Here is a 17059-nt window from a genome sequence, read left to right as displayed (position 1 = left end):
TTTAATGGGTTAACTCTTAGCTCATCATTCCCGAAGCTTATGCCCGAGCTTGTTCCACAAGCACGCCGCATTGTTCAAACTTCAAACAGATCAACAGAGTTGGTCCAAGTTAGATAAAATATCAATTCAGTTGCCAGCATGAGATTGGTAAAGAATAATACGACAATAGGCAATAGCAATAGGACTCAATTATTCAAGTGACTAGTGCTGGTTTGCAATCCGATTCACTTACTAAAGGAATGGCCATAATTAGCCAACTAACTTTTTAGTACGATTGTAATGGAATACACACGACATTCAACATAAAGTGTCAGATATGGTGCGATTAACGTAGACAACCAGTTAAGAATATCAATTGTGTAATGCATTCCAACTATGAGCTCATTACTAAGAGCAAGTTCACTCGTTGGGTCACTGGGTCACGGTCACCAGGGTAGGAAACTATTCACTGCCACTGGATCTTTGCTTCCACCCGTTGGGTCAGGGTCACCAGTCAGTTACTGTTCATCGAATATTTTTTTTTTTTTTTTTTTTTTGAAAATGAGAAATGTATGATGTAAATAAATAGTATTGATAAACAATTTGAAAATGCAACCAAAGAAAATTTTGTTGATAGACAAATTATATGTCCACCGACACTTTTTTTTTTTAACTCCACCGACACTTTTATCACATGTACACCACCGACAAAGTTTTTGAAAAGTGTGAAAAAAATTAAAACTCCACAGTTTTTGAAAAGTGTGAAATTTTTTTTAATTCCACCGACACTTTTATCACATGCACACCACCGACAAGTTTTTTGAAAAGTGTGAAAAAATTTAAAACTCCACCGACAATTTTTTCCAATAAATAGACATGATGTTTTCACTACATACACACACCATCCGAGCTTAGCAAACCTTCACCCTTTTCATATCTCTAGCATTACATATTTCCTAAATTTCCCTCGTTTCAATGAACAATTTGTGGGATCAAATTTGACGGTCTCAAGATGAAGATGATGAAGAGATGATGGTCACCAACGCCATTGTCATAGCTGCAGTCGCAGAAGAATCTGGAAACCAACACCGAGGACGCGGTTCTCATCCGAGTCGTGCACCAAATGAGGAACGACTTAGAGAAGAAAGTGGCAAAGGTATGTTGGCCGACTACTTTGTCGACCGGCCAGTGTTCAAAGATTGGGAGTTCCGAACACGTTACAGGATAAGTCTCAATCTCTTCAAGCGTATATCTACTGACCTTTGTTCAAAGGTCAGATGCTACCGGCAAAGTCGGACTGCTTCCAAAGCAGAAGATGACAGCTGCCTTGCGAATGCTTGCTTACGGTGCAAGGGCAGATCAATGTGCTGAGTATTGTCGGATGGCGAAATCTACATCCGTCGCAGCCCTGCAGCACTTTACACGAGGAATTGTTGATATTTACTCAGCAGAATACCTCCGCGCTCCTACTGCTGCCGACCTCAGACGACTTCTTGCCAAAGCTGAGAGGAGAGGTTTTCCAGGAATGATTGGGAGCATCGATTGTATGCATTGGCAATGGAGGAATTGTCCGACAGGTTGGGCTGGAGAATATAGTGGTAGGAAACAGATCCCCACTATCATCCTGGAAGCAGTCGCATCTTACGACACCTAGATTTGGCACGCATTCTTTGGAATGCCCAGGGCATGCAACGACCTCAACGTCTTGGCAAAGTCTCCGTTGTTTGATGAGATTACCGTCGGTAGAGCACATCTGATCCAATTCCAAGTTAACAACAGATTTCACAGTTTAGGGTATTATCTCGCTGACGGTATTTATCCTCGATGGGCGACTTTCTTGAAAACTGTTCGAAATCCTACACGCCCCAAGGAAATCGAGTTTGCAAAGGCTCAAGAGTTTGTCAGAGGACTGGAATCATTAGATGCTTTATTTCCTTTCCGAATAGCTTCTTTGGCAGCCTTCTTTCCTTGAGGCCTCACCTCAGGATTGGGAGTTGCATTGGCATTTACCTCATCTGCATCTATGTCCAACTGGTCATGAGAATCAGGAACGGATTTTTGTGTGTGCATCCGTTCAATTCCCCCCCTGGAGGTTCCTCCAGTCGAAGAGGAATGGCTTGGAATGTCACTAAATTGTTGAAACCCCTTAACAATCTCGTAACATTCTAAACTAATGAAATCACCTTTTTTTGGTTTTCCTTTCGATTTGGTCATCGCAGCTCTCCACAAATCTTGTGCTTGACATCGCTATTTAATTTAAACAAAAAAATATAAATCTATTAGTACAAATATAAACGAGGTACAATGGATCAACTATTTAAATCCACCTACATCACCTGCTAACTTTAAGTATAAGGTGAGTATAATGTATAATTAAAATAAATTGAAGTCTAAAGTATGATTATGAAGTACTAATTTGAAGTATAATTATCAACTAAATTTTAATATATCAACTAATAATTTAAAGTATAATTATCAACAAAATATTTCAACTAATAATTTAAAGTAAGATGTATCAACTAATTAAATTTTAATATACACTAAAAGAATCATAAAAATTAATATTCGTGTTACACTACAAATTCATACCTCATCAATCATATTCGCACCACTCTTGTACCAACTTTTCGCTTGCCTTAACGCACAATGCCAAGCATAAAGTTCGACTTTCAAGGTTTTCCACCTCCCTTAAAAAGCTTGCAATGATCGGACATATCCATCCCAATGTTCGGCATAGTGTTGGCGTACCTCTATCCATAGATCATCTTTTCTTCGATCCGTACCCTTTGCCGGATCTTGGCTAACAGCCCTCCAAGACTTGCACAATTGAATGTCTTAATTAGTCTGCCAACGTGTCCCGTCAATACTTGGATCTGATACTGGTTGGACAATCGTATTGTCTCGTACACTCATATTGGAATCAAAAAATTGTACAGTATGAAAGTTATGAGGAGAAGGAACAAAAAATTTTGAGGAAGAAAGATGATTTTTTTGGTGTGAGAAGTAAAATAGGAGGTAAGGTATTTATAGAAAATTTTGGTTATATTTTTTTTTGTTACCGTTGTAATCTAACGGTATTTTTTTTTTTTTTAACTTCTGCAAATGTTGATTTATAGCCGTCAGATCAATTTCATTATCATAAGCAACGGTCCAAATCTGTGGACCGTTGCATTCAAATCTGCAAAGTAGCCCAACGGCTACAAGCCACGTCGCCGCATCACGCCACTAAACGACAAAAAAACGGCTGCAACGCGCCTGCTGTCTTTGTCGCCGCTAGAAGACCAGAGAGTGGCCTTCAATTCCCGCCCACGGCGCGTCTCCCCGAGCTTCTTCTTTTTGGGCCAGCCTGGCATCCTGGGTCACGGGCTGAGTCACCCTCCTACCCGAGATCGTGTCCTGGGCCTCCCACTGTGGTCTTGCCCCAACACCGATGGAAGCATGAATAGAACAAAAATGGTGACCCAGCTGCTGCTTTTGACGTGGTGCCCGGGCATAAGAGAGCCCGGTGAACTTGCTCTAATACTTGCAGCACCTCCCTATCTTGTCAATTAGACGAATAGCCCACGAAAAATTTTAAACCACACTACAAAAGGAGGGTCACTGAGATCTACAGATACAAATTGGCTTTCTTTGGAAAGAGGAATTAATTCCAATCTCGTATAAAAAGAATTTTGGTGTTTGCTAATTAAAAAATAAAATTTACAAGATAGCTAATAAGCTATGTGGCCAGCCCAGTAGGATCAATGGGCCGACAGCTACTGGCCCGACAAATGTTGTTCTGGCTTGTTGAACTGAACATTAATGTAGATTTATTAACTTACAGCGTTCTTTTATTTGAGGAAGGGCAAATAAATTCACTAAAATTGTGATTTCATTTGGAGAAATAAATAATAAACAGCAGTAAAGTATGAGAAGCTACGAAAGTTCCTGTCAGGAATGCTTGGCCTCCATTCTCCACTTGGCTATTTTCCTCTTTCCCATCCTCTAATCGTCTCATTTCTTGTATTTTTTTCTCTTGAATCTTTTGTGCTGTCGACAGCTTCCATCTAGCTGCTCCTGGTAGTACTTACAGTTTTGAAGGGGCAGGATCAGAAGTAGCAAGCTCCGAATACATATTGGATATTGCTTTTGCAAAGTATTCCTTTGCTTGTGGTCTCTTGATCTGAAGAAGTCGAGAATAAAGTGAGACTTATTTTAACTAATATGCATTTGCTGTTCAATATTTGAAACTAAATATACTTGCCTTAAATGTTGGAGTGAGCAGACCATTCTCCAGTGTGAACGGTTCAACAGTCAGCGTCACGGCTTTTACAAATTCAAAACCTCTCAACTGAAAGGAAATATATATAATTATATATTTCAGAATTTAACATGAAAAGTATGAACAACGTGCAAGATAATAGCAATTGAAAACTTACCTGAGCTTCCCTGCCAATAGCATCCATATCAGCCAATACAGCCGCCCTTGCTCTTGGATCATTACACAGTTGCCCTAAATCTTCATACTGCACACACAAGCATAGAACAATAAACAAAATAGTTAGAAAAGAAACAGAGGTTTTCTTTTTGCACCCAATCATGCCCTTCTAAGAGTAACTACTAATATTAACATAATAGCAAACTACCTATTTACCATTTTTTTTTCCGGTGAATGGACTACTTGTTTACTTAAAATAACTGTTTAAAGCACCAAACAACATGCATCCCTAGGAAAGCATTTTGAAACTTGCTAATGTGTATCCTCTCTCACCCAGTAATACAAATCAAAACTTTGTAACTAGTACTTTAGAGACTTGATGCATTGGATATTGGAAGTTGGAAAGTGGGTTGTCTCTGCTGGATTTATTGCATGAAGATTACCAGGCCAAATTCCTTTTTATGTGCAATCAATCAATCTTTACTAAGACCCTGATCAGGAGCAAATATATTTAAATTATGACCTAAATCATGGGAGTAAGTATGCAAAACTGAATTGTCATATCTGTACCTTTATGCCTTCAGAATCAGCCCAAGCTTTCAACACATCTGGGTCAACTGAGACAATTGCTACCAAAGAAGAATTTAGGCTGTCCCCTACCAATAGAAGAAAATAAGAAATTAGCATCCCAGAAATGTGTGTGTGAGTGAGTGAGTGAGTGAGACAGAGACAGAGACACAGAGAGACTATGTTGAAGTACATTCTCTTACCATGTACAAAGCACTGGGCAACAAACTTGCACTTGGCATAAACATTCTCAATTTTCTCTGGAGCTATATACTCTCCCTGTGCCAACTTGAAAATGTTCTTCTTCCTACAATAGTATACAAAAATTCAGTTATAAGTTTAAGGTCAAAATGCTAAAGAAGCTTACATACTCTACTCATGGCACATCCTGCAAGTGCAATGAATATCGCTTCCACATATGGAGTCCCAATTTTATATTCTGAATTGTACAAACAAAAAATAGGCTGGACATGTAAAAATAAAAGTAATAACATCACACTTTAATCAACCCTTTGCATACAACCTGTAGCCATCATTTTGTAAACTTAGCCACTATGAACTAATAATATGTGATTGTTACTAATTTGTTTCCCACTCTCATATGTCCGGATGGACTCCAAAAAGTCCTTAGTGAAGGGCTAACAGCCTATCACCAATACTAGGAATGAGTCATGGCAGTACACCAAACCCACAACAGTTTGGAATGATAAGAAGCTACCATCAGCAGACACACAGAGACGTACATATTTAAATGGTGCGCACGCGCGCGCGTGTATGATAATTTCACAGACACTCATACACATACCAAAACCTTTCCATACTAAATAGGTTTGAGGTTATCATTTGGGAGAACACCTCCATGATCAAGTAATTATTGGGTTGACTATCCCATAGCAAAATAAATTACGAGGCCAACACCCTTATGTGGCATATCAGAATTAGAAAAAATATAAATTTTCTTTCCCTGTAGTCACCTGTACAGAATCAGTACCAATAAATCTGCAAGTTGTCATTTAGGGTTGTATGATCTCACCTATCAATAATTTTCAGACGACCACCAGGTAACCATGACCCAATGTCTCCGGTATGAAGCCACCCATCTTCGTCAATGACTTCTCTCCTATTGATTATGATAATATATATCATCAGACAAATCAACATTTGACAGAATGAGTAGAATTTAGAAAAAAATCAGTAAACAGGCAAGTTCAGTACGTCTGCACTTCATCTTTGTGATAGCCTTGGAAAATAATAGGACCCCTGACACAGATTTCACCGCGTGGATATGGTTGATCATCACATGTGTAGTTCATTTCTGGTACATCAACAAGCTTGATTTCTGAAAATAAAAATATGAAATATGAAATCAAATCTTCCCCAAAGCAGAATACATCAGAAGGTAAAAGAAATCTTGCATGAAGAAAACAGATTCTTAGCACTTTGATAATATATGATACCAGTTGAATACATACAACTTTAGTTCAATATTCAACAAGCACAAGCACACTCTTAAACATCTCCTGATCTCCAAGTTGCCAAAAGTGCTGCATAGTCATGTGTAACAGATATACAACCAGAGATCAAATGCATATACAAATGCAAGCAGGTCAGGATATGAGAAACTTTCCATCTGACTGACCCAGTAGGAGCATTCTAGGACACAAAACCACGAAAAATGGGCTCCTTCAATCCACTTAATCATTTGTATCGGGCCATCATACACCAACCCATGAGTAGTATGCCGAGTTCATTCCACATATCAACTTGGTGTATATAGGGAACAACCTATTTAAAAGGTCGGATCAGGTCGGTTGTGTCAGATTATATTACAATAACCTGACAAAAACCAACTTGTTTGGGTTCCCTTTAAAGAGCCAAATCCATTCAGGTTTGGATTGAATTGGTTGGTTTCGTCTGGTTTCAAATCTTTGACCAAGCCTTACATGCAAAGGCATATAATGGAACCAGTCATTGAAATGGTTCAGCATAATCAGCTGAACATATCTGAATAACTGAAGTCAACAGCATCCAACAAGTTCTAATGCAAGTACGAAATTCATTCAATGGTGACCAGATGAGTATCATTTGCATTTCAATTACAAGTTTACAACCACAACTCCACCATGATACCCACTAGTTTTTGGATCTTTTTCATGCAATGTCCAGGCAAAATTCTTCCATCAGTAAAGACATGATAGCTAAGACAATCAGATACAATCGGAATGGCACCTATAAAGGAAGATTCCACAATCACATTTTTCCAGGTAACTAAAGGCTGATTTTCCTGGATAAGAAGAGGATAAGAAAACATAAAAAATGCTAAAAATGTTTTCCACAGTAAATGAAATCAACCTCATTGATGCAACTACATAGGGTACTCCATTTTGATCAAGATGTGCGTTAAACTCAAATGGTTAATAACTCACCGCAAGCTGGACTAGGAGAGCCAACATGACCAGATAAGTTGTCACCGGTGTCCATAGCACTAATAACACAGGAAGTCTCAGTCATTCCATACCCTTCATTTACGTCACCCCCAAAGCATCTGGATATAAATAATCACTAATTATAAGGACAGAAAACATAAGCTAAAACATCAACTGTATATGAATCCTTCATTCAGTATGCCAAGAAGTGCAAAGGACTTACATTTTTAAAAAGTCCATAACATCAGGAGACAAGGGTGAAGCACCTGATGCCATAAAACGAACACGTCCTCCTAGCTTAGCCTTTATCTTATTAAACACCAACCTGTCCCACATGGGAGATGGATTTTTTCCTGAAACATTCGAACATTATACAATAAGTAATACTGCAGTAAAGAACAGAACATAAGATTATAACTGACAATAAGAGAGCTGAGCATCACTTGTTTCAGATCAGCTTTACTTTTCATTCTATTTTATTGGATTAGAGAGCTGTAGTGCTTTAGCTTTTCTATGTTCTCGTTCTTTTGCTTTTTTCATCTTTTCATGTCCCAATCTGCTAATCTCTACGTCATTTCTATGGCATCACATCCTTCACTAGTAAATTCTGTGGTTTTTCATTTTACAGAATTCTAGATCGAGTGTTTTAGTATTGTCCCACATTGGACAAAATTAAGGCCCTAAAGAACTTATAAGGTCTTGGGCCTCTCCACCTACTGCCAATTGGTTTATTGTTCGACACAATTCCATTATCGTATCAGAGAAGTTATCTGACGTATTGGGCAAGTGGCCAGTCGTACTCCACTTTAGCAGTTTTAAGTTGTACGCATGTTTGGCTTGAGTCGCACTCATAAGCGCGGTGTGACTCTGAATGTGGAGTGTTATCCCGCATTAGAAAATTAAACCCTTGCATACGAGGTTATAAGGTCTGGCCTCTCCACTCATTGCCAAATGGTTTTGAGTTGGACGCCTAGAATTATTCATACCATACAAAATTGTAGTTATTCAAATACATTTTGAAGGTTAGCACCTAAACCTATTCTAAAAGGTGTAAGTTTTGATTTCCCATCTAGAAAACGTTACTACCTACTGTAGATTAATGAAAAAGAAGTTCTACACTAAGCATTCAAGTAATTCAGACTTAATCTCATCTTAAACTGCAACAAAAATGTAACGAAGAGTATATTTTACCACTTAATAATGCCTTCTTCTTGGCATTGTAAGCAGCATTAAATAGCCTCTCCCTCAGCACACCTGATGTCTTTACAGCATTTGTGATACTGAACAACCACAAAATCCCACTCCATGTCAGATTAACTATATTAGTTTCTTTTAGAAGAACAATCAGAACAGAATTGAAAAATTACTTTACCCAGCATATATTCGATTATACAGCCTAGGGACACTGCAGAAGATAGTAGGTCTTAGAGCAGCCATATCATCCATCAATTTCATATTATCCTGCATACAATGGTTAAATAATCATTAGTACTTTTCTGGATATAAATACTTCAGTCACTCTAAATCCTCCGGTATATATCGCAATATTACAACAGGTAGGCCCGTGGTTTAAAATATATTAATGAAGCTACAAAACTAGGTTTATTACTTAAGCGTTTGAAATCAAACGTATTAATTCCATTAGATATCATTAGGAGTTCCTACCAAAAGTTTCTAAAGCATTCGGTGTAAGGAAATTATAATAGATCGCCATGCATGTTACCCTTCCTGTACAGGGCAGACTAACAGTTCACAGATAAAGTAATTCTGGAGCAGTGTATATTGCATTGCATCAAGAAAATTGCACCAGATTCATAGAATTTCCATTGGCTAATGCTAAACAGTTACATAATATTATGGATTTGCAAAGATATAGGAATTTGTGTGTTTATTTAACTCAATTCTAATTATGTTGCAAATATATACATCCAATTCCTTCTTGAAAGAAGTATAGTTGCAATTGGTCAAGTCCAAAACCTTACACATAGGGTAGCCAACATTTGGACAATCCACAGTTTCTATTAAAAGTTCCAAAACAATGCCACCAGTACAACTCAGAACAAACTGATAAGCATTTAACCTTTCAGTAAAATGCAGTTGACACACACGGGAATTGCACTGACCTGAGTGCTGGAAAGTATGAGCTCAAGGGTGCCTAATTCTAGGCACTCAAGTTCACTAGCCTTTTTTCACTGATATAATGGTTCTATAACAGCATATATGGTATTCCATCAAAAATATTTATGAGGCTATAAGAAGAAAAGAAAGAAGATAGCATGTCACACGCAAGGGGACAAGCTTAAGGAGGAAACAAACCAAAAATAAAAACTGCTTAAATCAAGTCTCCTACCCCTTGGTAGAATCCAACAGCAACTCCGAAATGTACCGTCATGACCTGGTTAGCCCGCTCATAAATGTGTGCCAAAGGAAGATATGATATGTAACTGGCAAAACATGAGGTAAACTTAGTAGAGACAAAACACTTTTATATGAAGTTATGAACATCACAACAAAACCTGAAAATAATACTATATACAAGCAGCAGAGAAAACCATTGATACTCACACATCAGAGGGGTAGAACTGGATACCAAAAGTGGCCCCAGCAACACTTGCAATCAAGTTTCCGTGAGACAATACAGCTCCCTAGAAAAATGGTATTGTTGAGAATACTGTAATTGTGATAACTTACGAATGGGGTTGTAATGGTGATATAGAAAGTATTATCACATAAATCTTATTTCAGAAGGAGCCAGCTATGGTATGGGCTATTTTCGTTCCTTTCTTTTGCTCCCTCAATTTCTCCCTTTTTCTTCCATTTATACAATAGTTATAAGAGAAACCTCAAAACCATATAGGGAAAAAATGTGAATATAGCAGTCAAACAGTTATTGGGAACCCACTAACTGCATCATAAAGCTAAACGTTCATAGAGCCTAAGTTATACCTTTGGGGTGCCAGTTGTGCCACTTGTGTAGCAAATTGTTGCAATATCATCCGATTTTGGTGGGCAAAAAGGCTGCATGCTACTACGGCCCTAAAAGCATATAATGAATGAGAAGAACATTACTGCAGAGTGATGCAAATATAAGCAATTTCCTATAATCATTACATACATATGATAAAAGAGTCGCAATTCCGATTCACTGAAGCATTCTTACTGAGACTAGAACTCTTAGGGAAGAAAGTAGATTCATGAAGTTCTGAAACTGGAATCAAAGAAAAATATTTACGAATATTGAATGGTGATGTAGGCAGGGGTTTCCGAAGAAACTTATTCCCCGGTCACAGCTAACCACTTTTGGTCCCAAATCCACAGCAAATGAAAACAGTTTATGTTTACTATGTTTGTGAAGGACTGTGAGCCTTATCAACCACATGCAAGGAGAAATGAGGCAATGTGTCATTGGAAGGAAGGGGGAAAAAACCTACTTCAGGAATGTTTATGCCATGGGTGTCGTCTATCTGTGATTTTTTTTAAGCATGCTAGAGTGCATTCTCTTTCAGTTAATTAAAAAAAAAAAAAATACAAAAAATAAAAAATAAATAAATTCATAAACTTGGATGGATGTGCCTTTATGAATTCCTTAAATTCCAAGACTTCCTACAGAATTTGTTGGATCCATAGGGAAGATAAGAATTACCTGATTGAGCAATGTTGAATATGTTACAACCTTCACTCCCGTTGAAGGTGGAAGGGATGGTATTTGTTCATCTATGCCTCCAACAACCTGCATAATAATGAGAGAAAGAAAACACATTACTTTAAGAGTATGAAAAGCTGCAAAGTCGACACCAATTTCAAATTTCAATATCTTAAAATTCATTTCAGAGTATGAGGTAGATGTACTAATTCCAATTGTGCTGATTATTGATTAAATGGAAAAATGAGAAGTGATGTCATACCACAATGAGGCGTACAGTTGGAATATCTGACAGGAAGCTCAATATCTGCAACTCAAAATGACAAAAGATGTCACTGAAGGAAATTTACTATGATATATATAACAATCCTCAGTGTGGCTATTAATGTGCAGTCACCAAAAAGCCTAGACTCATGATGCTCAAATATGAGCCAAATGGCAAGGTGAAAGAAGTCATCATCGCATAGTTAGGAACAACCAATTTGTCTAGTAGGTGGACAGTGTGCATTTTTATGATTATCAGTATTTTTTCAGGCCAACTTTGTTTTGAGCTTTCCTTCTCTTTCTAATCTCTTCCTTTTTCTTCTTTGCTTAATTTAAAAAATAACATGGAGCATCATTTCCTTGTCATGATCTAAAAGAATTTCCTATCTTAATTAACATAAGGTTTGTATTATGATGAAGTCTTGCTCTAAATATATTGGGATAGCATTTCGAGAAAGATAAAATGAATATTGCTGATAATGCATTTCCAAATACAAAATTATCAGTTTCATTATATTTGCTACTGGATGCCTCCCATATACTACTATTAAAAGAAGTTGCAAGATAAATTTATTCTAACTCAGGCAGACATCATTAAGTTATAGAGCACCATGAATATAGGATAACTTAAACTCACACTATTCAATGTTTCGGGCACGCAAAATATAACTTGTACAACAGCATGATTTGCAATGTACTTGACAGCATCTGGACCTGCAAAGAATGTCACATTAAGTGTAACATCGGAAAACAAGACCAAACTTGGAAAATTTAGGGAAAGGTTGTACAAACCTAGAGTGTCATACAAAGGAACTGATATGTAAGAATATGCAGAGCAGGCATGATCAACAATCATCCACTCCGGTCTGTTAATAAAATACAACCCAACGCAAGATCCCTGTATGTGAAGCAATATAAGGAAAAATAGGAATTTAACTTTAAGTAACAGCATGGAAATTCCTCTCAATATCTTTCAGAGTAAAACTTTCAAGTAACTAATTACAAAGATAAGGGTCACTGACCCAAAACGAAAAAAGAAAAGTCAACAACAGCAAAGTGTGTGGACATTTGAATTATTGGTGACATTTCACCTTTGGTATCCCATGATATATGAGGCCAGAACCTATTGCTGACCGAGCAGTATCTGCTTCTCCAAACGTCATCCATTTGTATCTTGAAGGAAGAAAAATGAATGCATCTGGGTGAGGCCTCCACAATAATTTGACAAATTTATTTTATATAAAGGAAACTCACTCTCCAACTGTTCCATCAACCCGAATTCTTGTTCCCAAATATTTGTAATCTCTGAACGTATCAACTGAGTGCCTAAAATTCACAAAGGTGGATGGAATCATTTAGCAAATTCATATGATCTAAAACCAACCGCGATTTGACAAAAAAAAAAAAAAAATAGATGCTGTATCTGTGGGACATATTAAAACTTGCAATCATGTAGTTTTTCAAAATGAGGTAACACTCACACAAAATTATCATGAAGCGTAGCAATTTGGGGATGATCAGGGAATCTACTAACAAGCTTCAAAGGAGAACGCGCAGATCTACAACCACAAAATACAGATCTTCTCTTCAGACCAACCAAATGACTTTAGAGGCAGAACATACAAGAAAAGGGAATAGGCCTACCTGTATACATTCCATTTTCCTGTATCTAGTTTCTCTGGAAGCACCACACTGTACCCTTGCTCTGATAAGAAATTATTACAAAAAGTGCTTATATTAGAATATTAATTGAGCATTTCAGACATGTTTACAGAACAGATTTCTATCAACCTTTATCCCGCTTTCGTAAAACAATTTGTTCTATAACTTCAAATTCATCTCATATCTCCAGATTAAAATGTCTTTTCAAAAATCAATTATTCTCACAGAATTGTCCCAAGCGGGCCAACCTGTCTTCTTTTTGACCTACAGACACTGATCCTGACCACTGTAGAACACTTTTCCACATCAAAAAAGCAGATTACGAAATCAACCACAGCATCATTTAGTGAAAACATTATCCCCACACTGAAATCAAAGACCATATTAGTGCTCCGGATTACCGAAACTCCGTTGAATTAGCTCATGGCGTGGGACACACCGCAAAAATTAAAAAAATGACTAATCTGATCCTCCAAATCACTATACAACTTCGGAGACAAGTCAACAAATCAACCAGAGCTAACAAAAAGCAGTGAATCCTAACTATTCCGATCCTTACTAAAAATCCAGGTGCACCACTAAAAACGATCCCTAGCTTTTTCGAATACAAAAAGAAAATTGAGGCTTCCACACCACGTACAATCCGATTTCCATCAACAAAAACGTGTATCAACATAGAGCTGAAAGATAAGAGAGAGAGAGAGAGAGAGAGAGAGAGAGAGGGCACCGGATACGAACTCGCCGGCGGTGGCGTTGGGGCGGAGAATGGAGAGGGAGTCGGCGTCGGAGATGAGGTGGCCGTTAATGGCTTCGAGGCGACGCTGAGCTGGAGTGGAGTCCATAGAAAACGACGTCGTCGTGGATCAAAGCTTTGGCTCTCTCTCTCTCTCTCTCTCTCTCAGTGCTGGTGAGAAGTAGTAGTTGTTGTGAACTTGTGATATTATCCGGTGAGGTCAGGAATCGCGAATTCTTTTTGTTTTGTTTTTCGGTTTTGGGCACGCTTCCCAAAGACGCGGGGGGTGATGATCTTGATCACCAATGTCTATCCAGACACAAAAAATTTTGCAGAAAATATATTTTGGGTAATAGGAAGGAAAAAATAGAAATAAGATAATAAAAGCGTGGGTTTTTATGGCGCTATATATGTGCCGGCCGGTTTTAACCATTTGCGTGCATGGTTTTGGTTCTGTGGTCAAATTGGACCACCTTTGGCTGGGAGAGTTCAATTGCGGTACTTCTCTCTCCTTCTAAAGTGAGAGTCCAAATTGTTTTGTACCTTTTTCTGTTTGGCAATAAATGATGCTTCCTTCCTTGGCCTGCACTTAGGCAAGAGATTAGTCCTTTAATTCGGAGAAGGATTTAACTGCTTGCTTTGCTTGCGTCATCGTTTAGCTTGATTGAAAATTATAATAGCCTCTGCATGGGAGGTTGAAGATGGAATCAGAAGTTCAAAAGCCAAGCATGAGTTTGGAGGCAGGGGGGTGTGCTAGGAACAAGGTTGGGGTGGATTCGACGTCAAACTTGATTTGGATTGTCATGAAAATATGTTTTGAGTGTCTGATGAGGAGGTCCCATCTCATATAAGACATTTTGAACACGTTCAAACTGTCGGTAAACTCGTTGCCTGTTGGTTATTTGGAATAGACACAGGGCCGGTCCTGAGGTTCTTGATGCCCAGGGCGAAATTTTTTTTGGTGCCTAGGGTCGGTCCTGAGATTTTTTTTTGTTGATGATTCTGAGATTAATTCGACTTCGAAAAATTATAAATTAATGACAAGTTTTTAGAATAATCAACGAAACCACAAAAAACAAGCAACAAAATTTCTAATATCCAAAATTTCAAAAATAAAGAACACCAAATATCTATTTTGATCTATACCTGAACTTGCATCATGGAATGTCAAAAAATATGTCTACTCACCGTAGAAGAACAGAAAAATAGACAGGAGAAAGATTATTGGGAGATGAAAAGAAGATAGGGGAAATATTGAAAATGACAAATGATGCAAGTGAATTGAGGGATTTACTAACCATAAAACCCCCAAATTTAAAGAGAAATTTGTTTGATTTCAAAGTTTTGAAGAGAGTGAAAGACTCTGCTATAATGTTGCATGACTTTTTACAGTTCTCGATGACTCGAAGAGTTGAAGAAGAATAAAACACGTAGCTAGTATCGTCTCGGCTTCTGAAATAAAAGATTTTTTTTTTTCACGTTCCCTAGCATATATTGCTATTTATATATCAATATATCAATATATATATATATATATATATAACCTTGTATTCAAAAAAATTGTGCCCTACCTTACCTTGGGCCCTGGGCTGTCGCCAAGGCTGCCCTTGGGCAAGGCTGGGCATGAATAGACACCGTGGAGATCACAAGTCCAAATCTTACCGACATCGTGACTAAGCGTGGGGATAATGTCATTTCAACTCTAAAAACAAAACAAACTAAAAATGCTTAAAACGTCACAAGTGTCTTGAGCTCCAAATATCTATTCTTCTTAGTCCTGACTTTTAACTATACGATCCACTTTATACAAATTATCTAGCTTATGTTAGATGGTCAAGGGGAAATTTCTTAATTGACGGAGCAACGTAGTTAGGGTTTGGAAAAAACAGAGGCGGCTCCCTTGCTTATCCGGCTGCGCCCTCCCGTCGACGACGGCTACCAGCCTCATCGGTGAGCGAAGGGTGTGGCCGGATGGGCGTGTTTTCGCTTGGTGGCGGGAGGTGATCAAGATTGGGGGCTGCGACAGGAGGCGTTTTCTTTTTCTCAGATGAAGACAACGGCAGATCGGTGTTCTGTTGCAGAAAGCTTGGGGAATCGAGGAGCGGTCATCTCGATAAGATTGGAAGGCGTATTGACATTGGGTCGGTGTTGGGACGGTGCTGGGTTGGAGAGCTTTGTCATCTAGGTTTATAGTGGAAGGAGATTTCAGAGATGGAGTTTCTCTCCAGGTTGGTTTTGTCCTTGGCTTAGATGTCAGATAATTGGGGTCGAGTTTACCAACCTCAATCCCAACTTTGCTGTGACTGATTCTGTGAAGCTCGAGTCGATTTTGTGGAGAAGGAAAGTTGATTGTGGCAGTTTATTTCTTTGTTTTTTTAGGCTTTTATTCTTTAGTTCGTGGTTAGGATTAATAAGTCCCTCCTCCCTTGAGCGAGGGTTTGGGTGTTTTAGTGGAGTGTCGATGCCATTGTTATGGTGTCATGGTCGTTCTGCTGTGTCATGGTCTGGTTTTTTGTCGGTGCTTTCTGGTTATCAACGTGATGGTGAATCAGCCTTACACGTGGTCTGGCTGTTTTGGGACGCGGTGTCTGAACGAGTGAAAACAGTTCATCTTAATGTTGGTGGCTGGGTTGTATCGGTACAGGTTTGGTTGTTACTCATTGTAGCTCGCGGGTATGGGCGTAATATTTGGTTAGGGGTTGGGCATTTTTGGCTCATGGAAGTCACTCATGTTGACGGTTCCGTAACTATGGATCCAATTTTTTTTTTTTTGAATAGAAATTGATATCATTAGAATCAATAGCCATGGAAAAGGCCAGAGTCTACAAACCCTCAAATAAGAATCCCGGCAAGCAACAACCGGTACAACCTATCTAAGAAATGCAAACAATTAAAGTTCGAAAAGCGCTCGCTTGATGCAAGCCTATACAAGAAAGGATTACCTCGTCTTCTAAGGAAAGGAAATCATTCAACTAGTCCCTACCTGCCAATCACGCAATTGTGGTACAAGCAAGTAACTAGAAACGTCTCAGAAAACTTATAGAAGTTCTCCCCACCTACACAGGCTTGAAACCCTAGACAATGAAGATCTACGCCACAACTAGCTCCTTTCCTTTCGGATTAGAGCTTGCAGTAGCATCTGCACCATTCAGGTTAGACAACAAACTCTTCTTAGCAGACTGCCGCTTCCCAACACCATCTACCTTCAAGTCCTGCATCTTTGTCGCGGTACCAGATGGGATTTTATTTTTGCTGCCCACCGGCCTCCCTCTCTTCTTCTTCACCATGCCTTGAACATGTTGTGGCAGTGAGACCAGCCCCATATCAGCAGGCTCCAGATTTTTTTTACCAACTGCCAAACTCAATTT

General features: G+C 38.5%; 2 protein-coding genes across 2 annotated transcripts; one reads left to right on the top strand and one right to left on the bottom strand.

The window, feature by feature from the left end:
• Positions 1-1011: 1011 nt before the first annotated feature.
• On the top strand, positions 1012-1633 carry LOC133711361 (uncharacterized). The gene is made up of 2 exons (XM_062137493.1): positions 1012-1135; positions 1257-1633. The coding sequence occupies exons 1-2, from the start codon at positions 1012-1014 to the stop codon at positions 1631-1633; spliced, it is 501 nt and encodes a 166-aa protein (XP_061993477.1).
• A 2004-nt stretch (positions 1634-3637) lies between these two features.
• On the bottom strand, positions 3638-14080 carry LOC133708581 (long chain acyl-CoA synthetase 6, peroxisomal-like). The gene is made up of 23 exons (XM_062134051.1): positions 13686-14080; positions 12941-13001; positions 12778-12855; positions 12551-12622; positions 12388-12469; positions 12089-12194; positions 11934-12010; positions 11295-11339; positions 11033-11119; positions 10336-10425; positions 9955-10034; positions 9740-9833; positions 8762-8850; positions 8581-8669; positions 7613-7742; positions 7390-7508; positions 6179-6302; positions 5997-6083; positions 5167-5270; positions 4967-5052; positions 4398-4484; positions 4223-4309; positions 3638-4141 (listed from the first exon to the last, which is right to left on the bottom strand). Exons 1-23 carry the CDS (start codon positions 13798-13800, stop codon positions 4046-4048), a joined length of 2085 nt encoding a protein of 694 aa, XP_061990035.1. The 5' UTR covers positions 13801-14080; the 3' UTR covers positions 3638-4045.
• Between the last annotated feature and the right edge of the window lie 2979 nt (positions 14081-17059).

Source organism: Rosa rugosa, chromosome 5 (assembly GCF_958449725.1).
Source record: "Rosa rugosa chromosome 5, drRosRugo1.1, whole genome shotgun sequence".
NCBI lineage: Eukaryota > Viridiplantae > Streptophyta > Magnoliopsida > Rosales > Rosaceae > Rosa > Rosa rugosa.
This window is presented reverse-complemented; position numbering and strand designations above follow the sequence as displayed.